Source organism: Cotesia glomerata, linkage group LG1, assembly GCF_020080835.1.
Source record: "Cotesia glomerata isolate CgM1 linkage group LG1, MPM_Cglom_v2.3, whole genome shotgun sequence".
NCBI lineage: Eukaryota > Metazoa > Arthropoda > Insecta > Hymenoptera > Braconidae > Cotesia > Cotesia glomerata.
Window position 1 is genome coordinate 36,840,103 of NC_058158.1, and position 16,086 is coordinate 36,856,188.

Genomic DNA, 16,086 nt, shown 5'->3' on the forward strand with positions numbered 1-16,086 from the left:
AGGTTTTAATAAAGCTACAAAGCTTAAAAATGTCAATGAAAAAAAATCCGGAGACTTAAAATTACAAGGTTAGAAAATTTAATTTTATTCGTAAAAAATTATTTTTAATGAATATTAATTAATTTAGAGTTGGAGAAACGGCTAAATGAAGCAGGTGAATCATGTCTTCACATAAAAAGTCGTTTAGACTATATGAAGATGTTGTACGAAACTACCGGAGCACCTGTAATCGACAATTCGTTGAAATTATCTTCTACAAAATCAACTGATTCGACTTGCAGTGAAAAACGCCAATTTTTTTGTCAGTCGGCTGATGAAGAAGAAAATTTTCATGACGTGAAGAGTTTGGAAGACATTCCTAAGAAAGCTGACAGTGATGTTTACTCTATTATCAGCGAAGAAAAAAGCTTGCTGTCGGTTAATTCTTTTCGAGTTAAATCAGACGAGTATTTTTCAGCGAGCAAGCAAGAATCGCACACGCATATTTTGACAGGCAGAGAAATTAACATTAATATGATGCAAATGTTACCACAGAATGATTTTAATTCAAAGATTTACCTCAACAATCAAGAATTTGAAGCATCAAGTGAAGACTCTTTTAATTATCCTCAAGATTCTGAAGATTCAGATCAAGAAGAAAAAATATCGGGCGAATATCATCCGCCTGTTCCTGTAGCAATTAAATGCATCAAAAAACCAGAACCGAATTTTAAATTCAATAGGGGTCGTCCGGAATATCTTCGTCGTGCTAAATTAAAGAAGAAAAGTAATTCTTCACGGATATCGAATCGATTGAATCTTTTAGCAAAACCTAAGTACGAAATAAAAAAATTCGATGAGACTGCAAGGATTAAAATAAAGAAACGAAAAACAAGGTTGAAGAAAAGAAAGTCAAAAAGTATCGAGTCAAGGTCGAGAGATATTGAAGATGAAAAACCAAAATTTGAAAAAGAAAATACTTTGGTGATAAGTCAAGATCAATCTGGTAAATATTTGATTTTTTTTTTTTTAATCGGTGATTAATATTTTAAAAATATTTGATTTATTTTATTTCAAATTTAGGTAATGAAGTACAAGACAATTTATCACAGTCGTCAAATATTATACCAGCAGTAGAAAATGTTGAAATAATTGAAAGATTAAATGGAAATTGGAGTGACGTTGTTGAAATTTATCACAATGTCCAGGCAAAAAGTATTAGTCCGTCGGTGGTGTCCAGTAAGCAGCATTTCAAATTGGATATTCAACAAAATATCGACTACAAGGATCAAAATACTCAAAATAATTTCCAAGTCGAAATTGATGGAAGAACCAGTATTAGACCAGAAGATTTTATCCGAGTAGATATTCAGCCTCGTTACAATCAAAATACATTTACAAGGTTATAAAATAATGAATGTAACAAATTTTAACTATCTTTTTATCTTCATGATAAATATTTTTTGATTAATAGAGATCAAGTATTCAAACATGAAGAGTGTAGGTCAACTCAGTTGCATTCGTGGTGCTGCGAATCTTTTTCTGTAAGAAGTTACCAACGACCGACGAAATCTTCCGAGGCAAAGAAAGCTAATAGATGCTTTTTTACCACCCGTTTTGACGTGAGAAACATTCCATTTGTTGTCGGCACTTCCATTACTCGCAGTTACAACTTGGGATTGAATATTCAGAAAGTAAATTTCAGGATTCATTTAATTTGTAATTTTTTAGAATTTTTAATTAATATTGCTTATAATACTATTACTGTAGGTGTTTGGTCTTATGAAAAATCGACATCCGGAGACATTGAACGCAATCAGACCCGTGCTAATTCGCAAAGTTGGAGAAACGTTTAGTTCGACAATTAATACCGCTAGGTCGATGCATTCAGATAATTGCTCTGGTAATGAGGGATCAATCATTACTTCAAAGCAAAATTTCTGCCATGAATTAATTGGGCAAACGAATAATCGCGTTGCATTGAAATGTAATCATTATGGAGATTCCATTGATACTGAAACTGTGGCTACACATTTCACTCGAAGCGCTTTACTGAAACAACGAGAAGTAATTTATTTAGTTTTTATTATTTGTTATAATTGTAAATATTTTATTAAATAATTTTATATGTACACTAGGAACAATTGAGAGAAAGTGAAACATTTGATTCAAAATGTAAAAGATTTACGAGTAACTCGGGCGATGTCGGAAAAGTTTTACGTCGATTGCAAGATCAGTTTGAAGAAATGCTTGAGTAGACATAATTTATTACTTATTTTATTGCAGTTATTGGGTGTATTCCGGAATATCTTGGAGTAACTTTATAGTGCAGCGCTAAATTAATATAAAATTGAGTTTTAGAGTCCTTAACATCTAAAAGGATTGGCAGAAATTCTTTAATGGTTGTGATCAACCGGTCAGACCGTCAAAAATTAAATGAGTGAAATACTAAAACACAGAAATTAATTATAAAATATAACTTTGAATATTAATTCAACGAATTTTTAAATACCAAAAATATGATATTGAATAGAAAAAAAAAAAAAAAAAAAAAAAAAAAAACGAGCGAACTATCATTCATTCGGAAAAATTTATGCAAATATTAATTGTAGAAAGGCCTTCGCAACTGTTGGTGAAGTAAATTTACGTCATAAATTTTCATTATAATGAGTAATTTCGGAATATTATAGGTCTGATTAATTGACCGCAACCCCTTGTTATATTTTTATATTCCTTTCATAGGCGTTAAAAGCGCTAATGTTCATCTTAGTTTATTGGAATGTACCCAATAAACAATTTTAAAATATTAAAACTATAAATTTCAATGTTGATGTTAATTTTCACGTAGAAAGTACGAAAGATTGAAGGATAAGATAAAAAAATTAAACGACGTGAGTGCGATGCATGAAGTAAGTGAACTGGAAGCTGAACTAAATATTAAAGAAGAAGAAATTTTCGCCGTAGCTGGATTGTACAAGGAAGTTCAGACTTTGAAGCAGCAAATTAAAATGATGCAGCAAAAAAAGAGCCTTATTTGTATAACGGCTGGAAGTACAGCAAAACCGGAAAAAAATTTGCTCAGGCGGTCGCGAAATTCGTACGTACTTCCAGCTTTTAGTCATCATCAAAGACCTAGAACATCCTGCAGTATAAAACCGCCTACGTCTTCCCGGTTAGTAGGCCTCTTGCGCTACATTCAATCGGTTCAACAGCAATTGTCTACTCAAATAAATTAGTGAGTTACATTCTTTGAAAATAAATAATTTTTCTTTGAATAAATTTTTATTAATTTCAGCTTTATTTTTTGGCTGTTTTGATATATATTATACATAAATGTTTTCATGTGTTATTTGTATACAAATATTTAAAACACATTCGTTAAATGATTAATGATCGAAATTGACGGGATTTTATTTTTATTTTATTCGTATTATTATAATTTAATCGTATTGCAAATTTTAATTCGCAGTTTACCATTTTATGTTTCTCAATTATTCTCTACAGGCAACAAGTATTATTGTATAGGATTTTTTTTTTTTTGACAATACCATATAATCATTTGCGATTTTTTTTTCAGGGACTGGCAAATTAATTTAATTTAATTTAATTTACCTAGTGTAAGTTTTAACACATGTTAATCTGTATCTCACTATCTCTATCTACTATAATTTATATAAATTGAATTAATTAATTAATTCATTTATTATTTTTTTCTTCTTTTGATGAAGATCACTCAAGATATGTTGACAATTTACAACCAATTATTAGTTACTTTATAAATGAAATAATAATAAAACCAAATGCTAAAAAATATAATTCGTAATTTGCAATTAGAGCATAAAGTTAAAAAATATTTTAAATATCCATAATTTTTAATATTGATGAATTATTCTTGTAAATAAAAATCACAGCGTCTCAGCTATTTTGTAAGTACTAAATAGTTTATATATATTAAAAAGCAATATTTTTATAAAACTTTTTTTCAAAAACTACACTACTTAGTTTTCCAATTACAAAAGAGTTAATTTACAAACCAAATAATATTAAATTACTTAATAATAATTCAATTCGATTTAAACCGAAATAATTATTAGTATTAAATAAATTTATATGTTCATCCGTTTATGACACAAATATCTCTCATATCACAGACTAAAGATGCTTTGGTATTAAAAAGAAAACGTTAAAGAAGAAATTAAATAATACATTACAAGAATGATAATTGAATAAAAAAAAATTTTTTTTCATTGTCAATTTAATATTTTTGAGCATTCATCAACGCATGTAAGCACTTCCATTCAATGAAATGTGCAAAAAATATTATAATTATTTATCATTATAATAGTTATTGTTATTAATAATATATATTCATTACTATTAATATTATTTTGTTGGTTTTAAAAAATTTTTTTTGAAAGCTCAATAGATTTCTTAAGTATTTTTTATTTTGTACGTGTTATTCATGACGATAACAGTTGATAGGATTTCAACGTTTGATATATCTTTAATAGATATTTTACGCAATACAAAATAATCCATCTTTCTTATTTTTTTTCCATATGTTATCCTCGATGAAGTCGAGCATAATATAACTATAAATATAGTAATGTATTTATATTTTATTATAATTATAAATATTTACATATCTAAACACGAAAATGAAACAAGATTGAAAAATTTTTACTTTACGATAAAACTAAATACTATTTATAAATATCAAAGTGTAACAAATAACGTATATAAATAAATCAATCAACGTATATATTTATATTTAATATATCTTAATTTATATATATGACGTGGAAACTTTACTTTAAAATTTATTAAAAATATTTCCCAGTTTTTCTTTAGCTTATTTTTTATTTTCATTTCCCCCACCTTTGAATCAAGTTAAATTTAAGCCGCTTTAAGCACGTTTCCATATAAAACTCGCCCAACTTTAAATAAACATCGATAAAAAAAATACAATAGAAGCTCAACTTGATCAATAATATCTTTTTTAATTTACAGACGACCTCGGAGAGATATTTTATCAATAATCCAGAGTTTTTCGTCTGAGATCAAATAATAATAATAATAATAATAATAATAATAATAATAATAATAATAATAATAATAATAATAATAAATCATAATTATCCTTGTTTTTGTATTTATAAATAGTATAAGAACATGTTAGAAACTACGTCAAGCAGATTTCGATAACAGAGCATCTATAAGTCTTAATTTAGCTTTTGTTTGTTTGTAAGACTCGTAGACGGTGGTAACATGAGGTCCTCGATCTTCTCGTTGCATTTTTCGACCCGCTCTGGCCTCGAACTGGGCCTCCAATTCCTTCAAAGCTCGCCTGAGACACTTTTTTTCTTCCCTCATGACTCGTTGCTGGGCAAGAAGATCTTCCTGAGGAAGAGCGTGGAGACTTTCAGCAGGCCCGTTGCGGCTACCTTCGCTACTGCTGTGCTGGCTATCGCTATCAGTGGGCAGCGGGTCGGGTGCATCGATACAGTCTAGAATCCCACGGTGTGACATGTCAGGCTCACTGGCTCGTCTGTCTCCATCTCCAGCATTTCCCGGAAGCGATGAGGATGTAAAATCCATGGCTTCGTGCTCCAGGATTGTTGCCAACTCCGATATACTGTCTTTGTTTTTGGTAACCCCTGCTCTAATTAGCAGTCTTTTCAATGCGCGGTACCGGTCGTACAGCACTCGGACCACCGCGCGGTCTTCCTTGGAAACAGGTCTGCCAAACGCATCTTCGATGTGTAGCAACGCTTTTTGCACCGCCGTTTTCTCCTCGAGCAATTGCTCGTAATTCATCTCTTCCAAATTTTCAGGTCGCCCGTGTTTCAGTCTCTTCTCGGCGAGCTTCCTCTCAACATCCTTGAGCATTTCTTCCATCAACGTAGCGCGAGATTTCTCCGGGTTGTTGTTGTTGTTATTGTTGTTATTGTTAACCTGAGTCGCATTATCAAGAGCCTTGTTTCGGTTAGCAGCAGCTCGTAGCATTCCTATTGGATCTTCCTTCAACATTTTATGCTCTTTTCGTAACTTGTTAAGTTCTGAGCAAAGTCTCTTGATGTCCCGATTGCTCATCTTGTCTGAGTGGCTTGGACGATATCCAAAATTCTCCTCAAATTCGTCCTCGTATTTTTTTATTTTTTTCTTTAATCCGTTAATGTGTTTCGTCAGGGTCTTGAGCCCGAGCTCTGCGGGGCCTGGAACACTAGGTGGCACGTCGTTTTCTGTGTAAAATCTACGAGGTAACAATAAAGAATTTCTTGGTGACAGCATCGCTTCAACATTGTTTGTATCGCCCTCCTCTTCCTCCTGATAACCAAGAAATAAAATACGATAAAAATAGTATTTCAATAAAACTATGACTCAGATGTTATGCAGAGAGATTTAGTTTTAAGTTGACACCTCTGTACTCAGAATTGATAATTATTTCATTATTGAAAAAATTACTCTTAAAATTTCAGAAAAAAAAATTTTATTCTTAATTTGTAATTTAAATATTATTTTTAATTTATTTTAACTGATTATTTTAGTTAATAATTTTATCAAAAATAATTGAATGAATTATTGGAATAATTTTATTAAAACTAATTATCAGCGTAAAATTAATTTTCAGTGAATAGTTCAGCCATTTAATGGTTTTAAATGAGATATTTTTAATTATAATGATACTGGAATTCATATTATTGTTATTATTATTATTATTATTATTATTATTATTATTATTATTATTATTATTATTAATTTTGTTCCAATTGATAATTAAAATAGATCAAATAAATAATTTTCTATAATTATTTATTTAATATTAGTATTTTTAGGACCCTGTTGTATGTAAAAATTTCTATGGAATACTCACGTTAGTCTGTCTACTCTGAAAAGTCCAATATGTTGGCACAGGATTATTTGAATCTTCGTGGTCTAGGGAACGAGGACGAGCCGGCGATGGCGATCTGCTTGGTCCACTGCTCAACATTTCTAGAAAACTTTGCCCGGTGCCTTTATTGCGACGGTTTGAATCCGGAATATTTATGTACAAATTTGACTCTTGTTCTTCATTTTCATTTTCGTTTTCCTATATTAACAAAAATAAAAAACTCATCAGTTAAGCAGTTAAATTGGTCTATGTAATAATAGCTTCTAATTCTATTTTAAAGCTCGTAAAACAAAAATAAACCAAGCATTTACCTTACTGGAGTTAAGATCAATTTCAAGACCCTTGTGAGTTTTTTTATGTCTTGTTACCCGCCTCCCACGAGGCGTAATGCTTCGGCTAATCCTCTCGGTACTGCGTACACGCTCTACATCGCACTCAAGCTGGTCAGCGCTGAGTAAAATGTCACAAGGCGCCGGCGACGGTGATGGCTTTGTTGATACCGGCGAAACATTCGTTCTTTCATGCAAAGGCAACCCCGTACATCTCTGAAATAAAATTTATGATTATAACAGTTTAGTTTTTTAAGAACAATCGATGTTAAGATTGCATCGGGTGATGTAATAATAACATTAGCATAATTTAAAATAAAAGACAATCAATTACCACTCCATGTCCCATGTCTTGATCGGGATAAATAATATGCAAATGTTTATCGCTGTTGAAATCTTCGTGGCTGCTCACTCTGCGAATTGATTCTATACCATTCGGAGGACTTTCTAAAATTTGTTCTTCACTGTTACTCCTAAAAAATTATTTAAATGATAATTAGTTTTTTTGCCTAATTTATCTATCAATTAAGTGTATACTCTCAATATCCTTGGCCAGATTTCCGGTCAATAGTTTGTTTTAGTTTTTTTATCAAGACAATAAAAAAAAATATCAAAGATATTTATAATTATAATTAGTTATTTAAAATTAATAATTTTTAGGTAATTAATACTATTTATTAAAAATAAATTATTTTGTTTGATAAATATATAATTATAAATGGATAAATATATAATTATAAATGAATAAATAAATAATGATAAAAGATACTGAATTTAACACGATACTGAAATTAGCAAACATTTAGCAATTTTTTATTTTTTTTCATGAATTAAATAAAAAAAAAAAAATTTTTTTTTTAATTTTTATATAATTTTTTCAATTAAAAAAATTCTAAAAATTTTGAGATATCGACTAACTTAATTTTCGTAATTTAACAAACATCTAACAATTTCTATAATTTTATAACAATTAAATTATAATAAAAAAAATTTAGTAAAAAAATTCCACATATAAAAATTAAAAAAAATTATAAGTGTGAATTTTTAAAAATATTTTTTTATAATAATTGATTAATTATAAAAATTTCAGGAATTGTCAAATGTCAGCTAATTAATTATAATAATGATAAATTTAAAATAAATACCTGATCAATTTTCTTTCTTGGCAACAAGATTCGCGACGTTCCTTACGTTTACGCGGTTTCAGCGCGCAAAGCAAACCCGTACTGGTTGACGTTGAGTTATTCTGCTGGTCCTTTGGTTTGTTACAGCAGACTTCGCAGTCGTTTGGTATCGCCGATGGATAAGCTGACGAATCCCTAGCGCTGCAAATTTTACTCATTATTACACAATATCTATTTATAAATTTACTAATTGTTATAATTATATGTAATATTTTTTACATAATCTCATTTAGTAAAATTAACCCTGTTTATGACTATGATAACAAATATTTCTACGTAATTTTATTGATCAAAATGAACCCGGTCGATAGAGAATAAAAAATGTCAACAAAAAATTATAATTCCATTATGTCGCAGTCATAGAGAAAAAATATGCTTTGTTTAATCAAGGCAGTTAGTAAGTATTTTATCATGATCTCGTGGTTTGAATTAAAGTCATTGAATCAATTTAAAAAATTCCTCTCTACATTTCGATACAATTTACTTTCAGAAATATATAGATATTTTTTTTTCTATTTAATTACTACTAACTATAAGTTGAGTTTACAATCATAGAGCCGGCAAGAAGTCACCGCGTTTATCAATTATCAAGGACAAGTAAATAGACTGGCTGGTAGTGAAAGGTCAGAATGGAAATATCGAAACAGTATAGATTCATTGACTCTGTTATGAATTACAATACACTAGTATAAACAATAATTAAAAACTACTCAGTACATAATGCTTGCAATGAAATTACCTATTAATAAAACGTCTTTGTTTAATTTTTTTACATAAATTAATGGTGTGAATTTTTTATTATTTAAATTAATAATTAAATTTTTGCAATGTTTTAAAAATTTTTTAAATTCTATAAATAAAAATTTTTCAACCATTAAAAAATTATTTTTCATTTAACTGCTTTAAAATTTTTTTTTTTACTTGAGTTCTACGGAAATGGCAAAGAATTTGATAAAATTGATAAGATTGTCATTTTTAGAAGATTAAATACGTTTTTCATACGTTTAATATTTGATCGGTAATTTTTACTTCAAAATTTAAAAAACATTCCCACTGAATTAACTTTTATTTGTTATAATATTTCTAATTTCTGTTGAAAAAAAATTCTAATAAAAAAAAAATAAACAAAATTTTAACACCAAATAAATTACATCACATTGTAGACAATAAATTTTTTACACTAATCTCTTGCGGAGTTTATTGCTAACCGGCCGGCATTTTGCGAAATTACGACGGCAGTCAATGGAATTTTTATTTCTCTTGGACAGCAATAACAATCGAAGTATGAATATAATAATAATAAACTTTTAAAAATATTTAAAAACATTAATAAATTGACTTACTAAGCAAAAAAAATAGGACAATTTCTGATAAAAAAATAAACAGCAATCTGGCTGGTGATTCAGTCAAAGTGGTATGACTTATTATGTGATCATAAAAAGTAACTTTCTTTTCCAATGGAACTTTACTGAAATAACAAATCTTACTGTGTTTCGACGATACATTTATTAATGTGGGTTTTTTATTTTCAGAGCACCGCGGTAAGGTTCACCGTTTAGCCGTAAAAAATCCACTGGGGTGATTTGTCAACCTGACAGTGCCTGATATCACACTATCAATAATAACACACCGTAAATCAATATTTTTTGATAAAAATATAAAAAGCAATAAAACGTAAGCATGAGTAGAGCAAACGTCAATAAAAAGTTTAAAGCGAGACACGGTCTCGGCGGAGTGGAGTGAAATGCGGCACGCCAGAAACTGTTAGTGATACTGACTCTCCAGTGGTTAACACGCGAGTCTATATCCGCGTTGGCTCAAAACCGCGGTATGTGTGTGATGGTACGGGTACGAGTATGGTAGCGCAATTTTGGTCCGGGGTTTCATCCTTCTCGCGCATTCTCGCGAGCCCGCGGCTATTATATTTAACTAGCTGTGTGATATGCATTGTACATCATTCTCTGTATGGTATCTGGCTCGCTCTTACTCTACACTAGCGCAACACCTAAAAAACAAAACACCACATGTAATAATTGAATACAATATAATTGTAATTTAAGTATAAATGTATTATGTATTATGTATGTGTTACCGTGCACATATATATATTAAATATTGAACATGTGATATGACGATGACATAGTATCATGTCTTACTTTCAGAAGAAGAAATTCTATGAGTTAAATGCTGATTGGAGTAGAGTGAGTGCTCGTACCACCGGCAAATAGCACATTTACATCAACATCAACATCAACATGCTGACTACTAGTAAACAAAAGCTAGAGCTAGAGCAAGAGCAAGAGCACATGACATGCAAGAAATAGTTTTTAGTATTTCTACGTGCCAGGGATGCGCTCGATATTGGAACTACGTCGTGGCATGATACCACCAAGATATTCTTGTTACCCGATTATATTGTTTTTTTCCACCCATTTATATTTATGATCCATCGATCCAGCTGGACTCAACTTCCATCCACTCAACCGTTCAACTCTCTCTTCCATATAATATTATTCCTCGGGTTTTATAAAACTCTTGTGACAGACGATAAAGGTAACACCATGTTTACATTACTGAAGAATCCAATTACTTGGCTATAGACGATATGGAAATACGATTACTGATGTGTAATACTATTGCCGGTTTATCGGTAATTATTGATTGACTACGACTACTTGTTGGTAGTTAATTAAATGGATTGCTGAAAATTTATTTTTTAGGTTTTTTATTTAAAGGTAGATTTTGCAAGCGCTATTCAAAAGAAAAATTAAGTCATTTTATTGAAACAGTTGTAATTAAAATTTCAATTCTAACACAGTTGATTAATTTTTAAGAACTTTTGAAATTTTATTTAATTTTAATTGATTTTATCAGTGATAATTTTTTAAAATTACTAATAGTTTGTAATTCAATAAATTAATCTACAGAAATTTTTAAAAATAAGCAGTGATAGTAAAACACTTTTAAAGTTTTATAATAAATTTTTGTTTGTTATTATTTTTTTTTTTTAATTAATTTAATTCATCAGGTGTTAAGTTATGTAATCTATTATTATTCATGATTATAATTCATATTATTGAACTTGAACTTTCATAACTTGGCATTAAAAATTTATTCATTGTTTCTATTAAATTTTTAATGACAATTGCATCGATCAAAAATATTTTACGAGCAATAAAAAATATTATTAAACAAAATCTGTTAATTTTCAATTTTCCATTGTAAATTTTCTTGATAGTATTAAAATTGAAATTTTAAATCTAAAATTCAAAGTATTATCTTTTGAAACTATTCGACAGAACTATTGCAGAGAAAGTTTGAATGAATTTGAAATTTAATAAAATATTTTGAACCGTCAACAGGGAAATTAAAAAGTTTCCGTTCGTATGTTTCAACAAGAGCCTAGACAATCAGCAGTGTATTCACGTAGACTACATGCCAGGGCCGTAACATTTACTCAAGGATTGACCCTGCTGAAGGTTTCACAATTATAGAAAGCATCTTCAATCAACAGAGGCATTGCATCGTTTACTCAATGGATTATTGATTAAACGATCGAATGACACTGGTAATAAATTTGCTGCTATCTTAACACTTTGCTCGGCGAGTCATTTTATTCCTGGGCGCTAGACCGTAAGACTATCCGCTAAACCGGTTATGTTTCATCTATTCTATTTTTCAGCTGATATGAGACGAAACCCTTCATAAATGCTATTTAAAAGTCTATGGAAATTTTTAATAATAATGAGATGATTTTTAAGCCGGGATGTAGGAAAATTTTGCAAGGATCCTGATGTATATGGCCAACATACTCAAGGCAAGCGAGTGTTATTGTCAACTTGAAGGGCAAATAATTGTTATACATTATCCAGTTGTTAAAATTATTTAGCTTATGCTATACTGTGTAAACAAAGCCACGTGAAAACTTAACATAACGAGTTTGACATTCAGGAAAAAATAGAATTGGCTCAAATTCATATTTGCGGCGTTAAATAATAGCTGTAAATTTTACTTTTAGTTTCTTTTTAAAGATCGATTAAGTTTAAATTATATATAATACAAAACAATGAAATGACAAAGAAAGACAAGAAGAAATAAAAATAAAATTAATCCTTAAGTTTATCAATATTATTAAAATAATATTTGCTCGGAATCTATAAATAAGAGCAAGAAGAAAAATAATAAAAAACATAAATGTATAAAAATGAATGGAGAGAAGAAATCGAACTGGCGAAGATCCAAAATTGACTGCTATTTGCACACATTCAGTCTACTGGTATCATTTAGCACACTCAATACTTTTATTCGTGAAACTGCGCAATTCCTAGGTGAAATTGAAATTATTTTACTACGGAAATACTATATATGTACTGTCAGATGGAATAGTGGCAATAACAAATGATCGAATCGCGGTTACAGCTGAGCTAACAACGTCTACATCAAACACATCTTCGTCATCTTCCTATAACGTACTTTCGTTTCATACAAATTTACCGTCATCCGTTATTACAACCGGAGTATATATTTAGGAAGATAACGCTCTGTATAATAGACACAAAAATATTATGAGAAAATGCACGTCATTCAATTGCGTCAGCTTTAAACTTTTAAATAAGACGGAATAACAAAACTGTTGGTCATTTTTTTCGGCTACGCTTAAAATAACAAATATAATAATGATTTCTTAGTAAAATAACACAATAATTATGAGTTATTATATTACTAATGACAGTAAATTTATCGATTGTTATCGTTTATTTCATAATTGGAATGCCGCGATAAGAGAGATCGATGTCGCTTCGAATAACATATCGTATAACTCGCAGTCAAAGGAAATAAATTCATACACAGTAAAAAATTTTTCGTCAAATTTAACACAAAAATTTGTGTTGATGACTTTTTTTACACAATCTGTGTTGAATCAACATACTAAAATGTTAAATTCTACACAAACATTTTTACACTTTACACAATGACGAAAAATTTTTTACTGTGTATAATAAAAAGGAAACACTAATAAAGAAATGAAATAAAAGTACTTGATAAGTAAAATTCATATTGAATTACTTGATATTAATTAAAATAATTAACTAACCAGTCGGGAAATAACTTAGAAGCCTCTGTGATAATATCTCGGAGAAGAGTCGTAGCCGGTGGAACGTGAGGAAGTACGACAGGTGCAAATACACCACAAACTCCGGAACTTCTACCATGTCGGGCTTCATAGTTGCTGAGATGGTGGACCAAATAACCCAGAAGACGATAGTGTGAAGGAGGCAAGCAGCGCAAAAGCTGCTGCGTTCTCTCGACCCACTCTTCGCGGTGATGTTCATACACTTCTGCAAGAAAATATTAACATATTAATAATGATTCTTGAACTCAGTTTTGTTGATAATATTAACAATATTTTTCCAGCTAATTTATAAAAATAAATCATAAATTTTTTACTTGTCCAAAAAATGAATGGAATACGCTTCCAGTATTTCTTGCATAATAATTATCAATTATTTTTGTCAAAAACTACTATCAACAGTACTTTAATGTTTAATAATTATTACACTGAGAGAAAAAAAATTTCTTTTAAAAGAAATGGGCATTATTGTGACAAGAAATTAATATGTTGAAAATTTTCATCAATTTTATTTCTTAGCTAAAAAGTTTTTTTTAATTTTGATAAATCAATTTTAGATAGAGAACTTGCGAATTTTCATGTAAAATTTTTTTTTCCTAGCTCTAGAAAACTTTTTTTCAACAAGAAAGTTATTGTAAGAAAAATTTTTATTTCTTCAGCTAAGAAATAAAATTGTTTAAAATTTTCAACAAATTAATTTCTTGTCACAACAATGCTCATTTTTTTTCAAAAGCAATTTTTTCTCTCAGTAGATTGCAGATAATTTTTCATGTAATCATAAAACCATTAACAACATTGCGATTGAATGGACTTTGACAGAAATTATGTATACTTACGTGAGTGAACGTGTAAAAGTCTTGATACTAGTGAAGACGGAACAAGCGGTTGTGGTAACTCTTTCAGGTACTGTCTCAGCAGTGTAGCAGCTGTTGAAGGACAAGCAGCAGATTCAAGATCCGCGTCGCCTTTCCTTTCGAACGTCGCTCTAAGCCTTTCCGTGAGTCGCGGACTACCTCCAGAGAGCCGGAACAGAGTCGCATGCTGGAACCCGTGTTTCTCTATGTAATTGCACAGTCGATGGACAACGTAGGGCACTCCTGTGTCCAAGTAGGACTCGACCAGCTCCAGCCGCGCTCCGAAAACTCTATTGCAATTTCCATTACCAGCACGTCCGAGCAGTGATCCTGTCAGCGCACGCTTAACTCTAGCAAGTCTTGATTCATCCTGAAATTAATTTATATTTTATTCGTTCCATAATTCACTAATTAATATTTAATTAATTCAGCGTGAATTTAAATTAAGGTGAATTTATAAATTACGAGTATAAACGCAAATATTTTTTTTAATTAATAAACTTGTTATTTTTGTGATATTAAAAATAACCAATGCTTACTGACGAAAGTTGATTATTTATTCAGAAGATTTCCGTTAATGACACCACTGAGAAAAAATTGTTTCTTTTTTTTTTTTATCGCGTATTTTAATTTATTTATTCAACTGGGTCGCTGGTAAAAAAACAAGAGTTGGATTTTTATCTAGTATCATAGATCAATAATTCGTAATGGAAAAAAAATTGGGCAAATCAAAAGTTGATTGGTGACTAATAGAGTACGTTAACCTGGATCGAATACTCAACGACCGGATATTGGGTCACAGAAGTGTCCGGCAATTTATTCATCTATTTCTAATTGGGGTGCTGAAATTTGAATAGGCACTTTTTCAATTTTCATTTATTTTTAATTAACTAAGATACTTTACTTTAGAACATATTTTATTAAAGTATTCATTCAATAAATTTTTTACTCTCCAAGAAATTGAAAATATATCAAAATTATAAATACAAATTAAATTATTCAGAGAACTGTTTATTATTTATTTATATCAATTTTTTCCAACTATCAAAAACTGGAAGTCCAAAAATAAATTAAACATTTCTCTGTAATATAATTAAAAATCAACAACTTAATTCCTTCAAATATAAAAAAATTAGCTATAAAAAATGTAAGCACCCTTTCAATCAAAAGAAGACATAAAAAAATTAGTGGCCAATTTATAAAGATGCCTTTTTTTAAATTTAATTTTCTCAATTACACCTAATCACAATTACCTTTTCATTACGCCTTGGTTCTATTGAACATGAAGGCAGAGTGCCTTGGCAAAGAGGATGATGATGATGGCGGTGGTGGTGATGATCCTCTTGGAGAGATTCTTGCTGCGGGCGTCTCATCCCAGTCCGTCTTCCTCGCGACCCACTGCCGCACTAAAAATTAAAGATAATAATTTACAAACTGAAAACTAAAAACTTAAAAATAACAACATACATCAATTGTTTTAAAAATACTTACAATGCACTCTCTAGCAGCCCTCCACAGATTGAAGTATAGATTATTCAGTCTCAGTGCCGTATTGCCCCGGCAAATGGCTTTTGGGCCGAGAACTATGCTCGCCCTTGGTTTGAACAACAATCGGGAGCCCAGCTTCCGAGTATAATTATTATTTTCTTATAATTATTTATCAATATTACTGTGATTATTAATATTATAATTATTATTAGCAGTAGTATAGTATTAT

General features: G+C 30.0%; 2 protein-coding genes across 3 annotated transcripts; one reads left to right on the forward strand and one right to left on the reverse strand.

The window, feature by feature from the left end:
* Window positions 1-2: 2 nt before the first annotated feature.
* Window positions 3-11,155, forward strand: LOC123275214 (the record flags this gene model as incomplete). 2 transcript variants are annotated; one of them, XM_044743179.1, is given in 8 exon segments in its annotated part: window positions 3-68; window positions 128-985; window positions 1,063-1,381; window positions 1,454-1,673; window positions 1,750-2,046; window positions 2,118-2,233; window positions 2,828-3,214; window positions 10,547-11,155. In XM_044743179.1, coding segments are annotated over 7 exon segments (2,133 nt in total). In that variant the 3' UTR covers window positions 10,548-11,155.
* LOC123275213 (protein FAM13A) lies at window positions 5,112-16,086 on the reverse strand. Its single transcript, XM_044743178.1, has 9 exons — window positions 15,861-16,086; window positions 15,623-15,775; window positions 14,352-14,739; window positions 13,480-13,723; window positions 8,346-8,525; window positions 7,535-7,673; window positions 7,183-7,416; window positions 6,854-7,069; window positions 5,112-6,306 (listed from the first exon to the last, which is right to left on the reverse strand). Exons 2-9 carry the CDS (start codon window positions 15,740-15,742, stop codon window positions 5,167-5,169), a joined length of 2,661 nt encoding a protein of 886 aa, XP_044599113.1. The 5' UTR covers window positions 15,743-15,775; window positions 15,861-16,086; the 3' UTR covers window positions 5,112-5,166.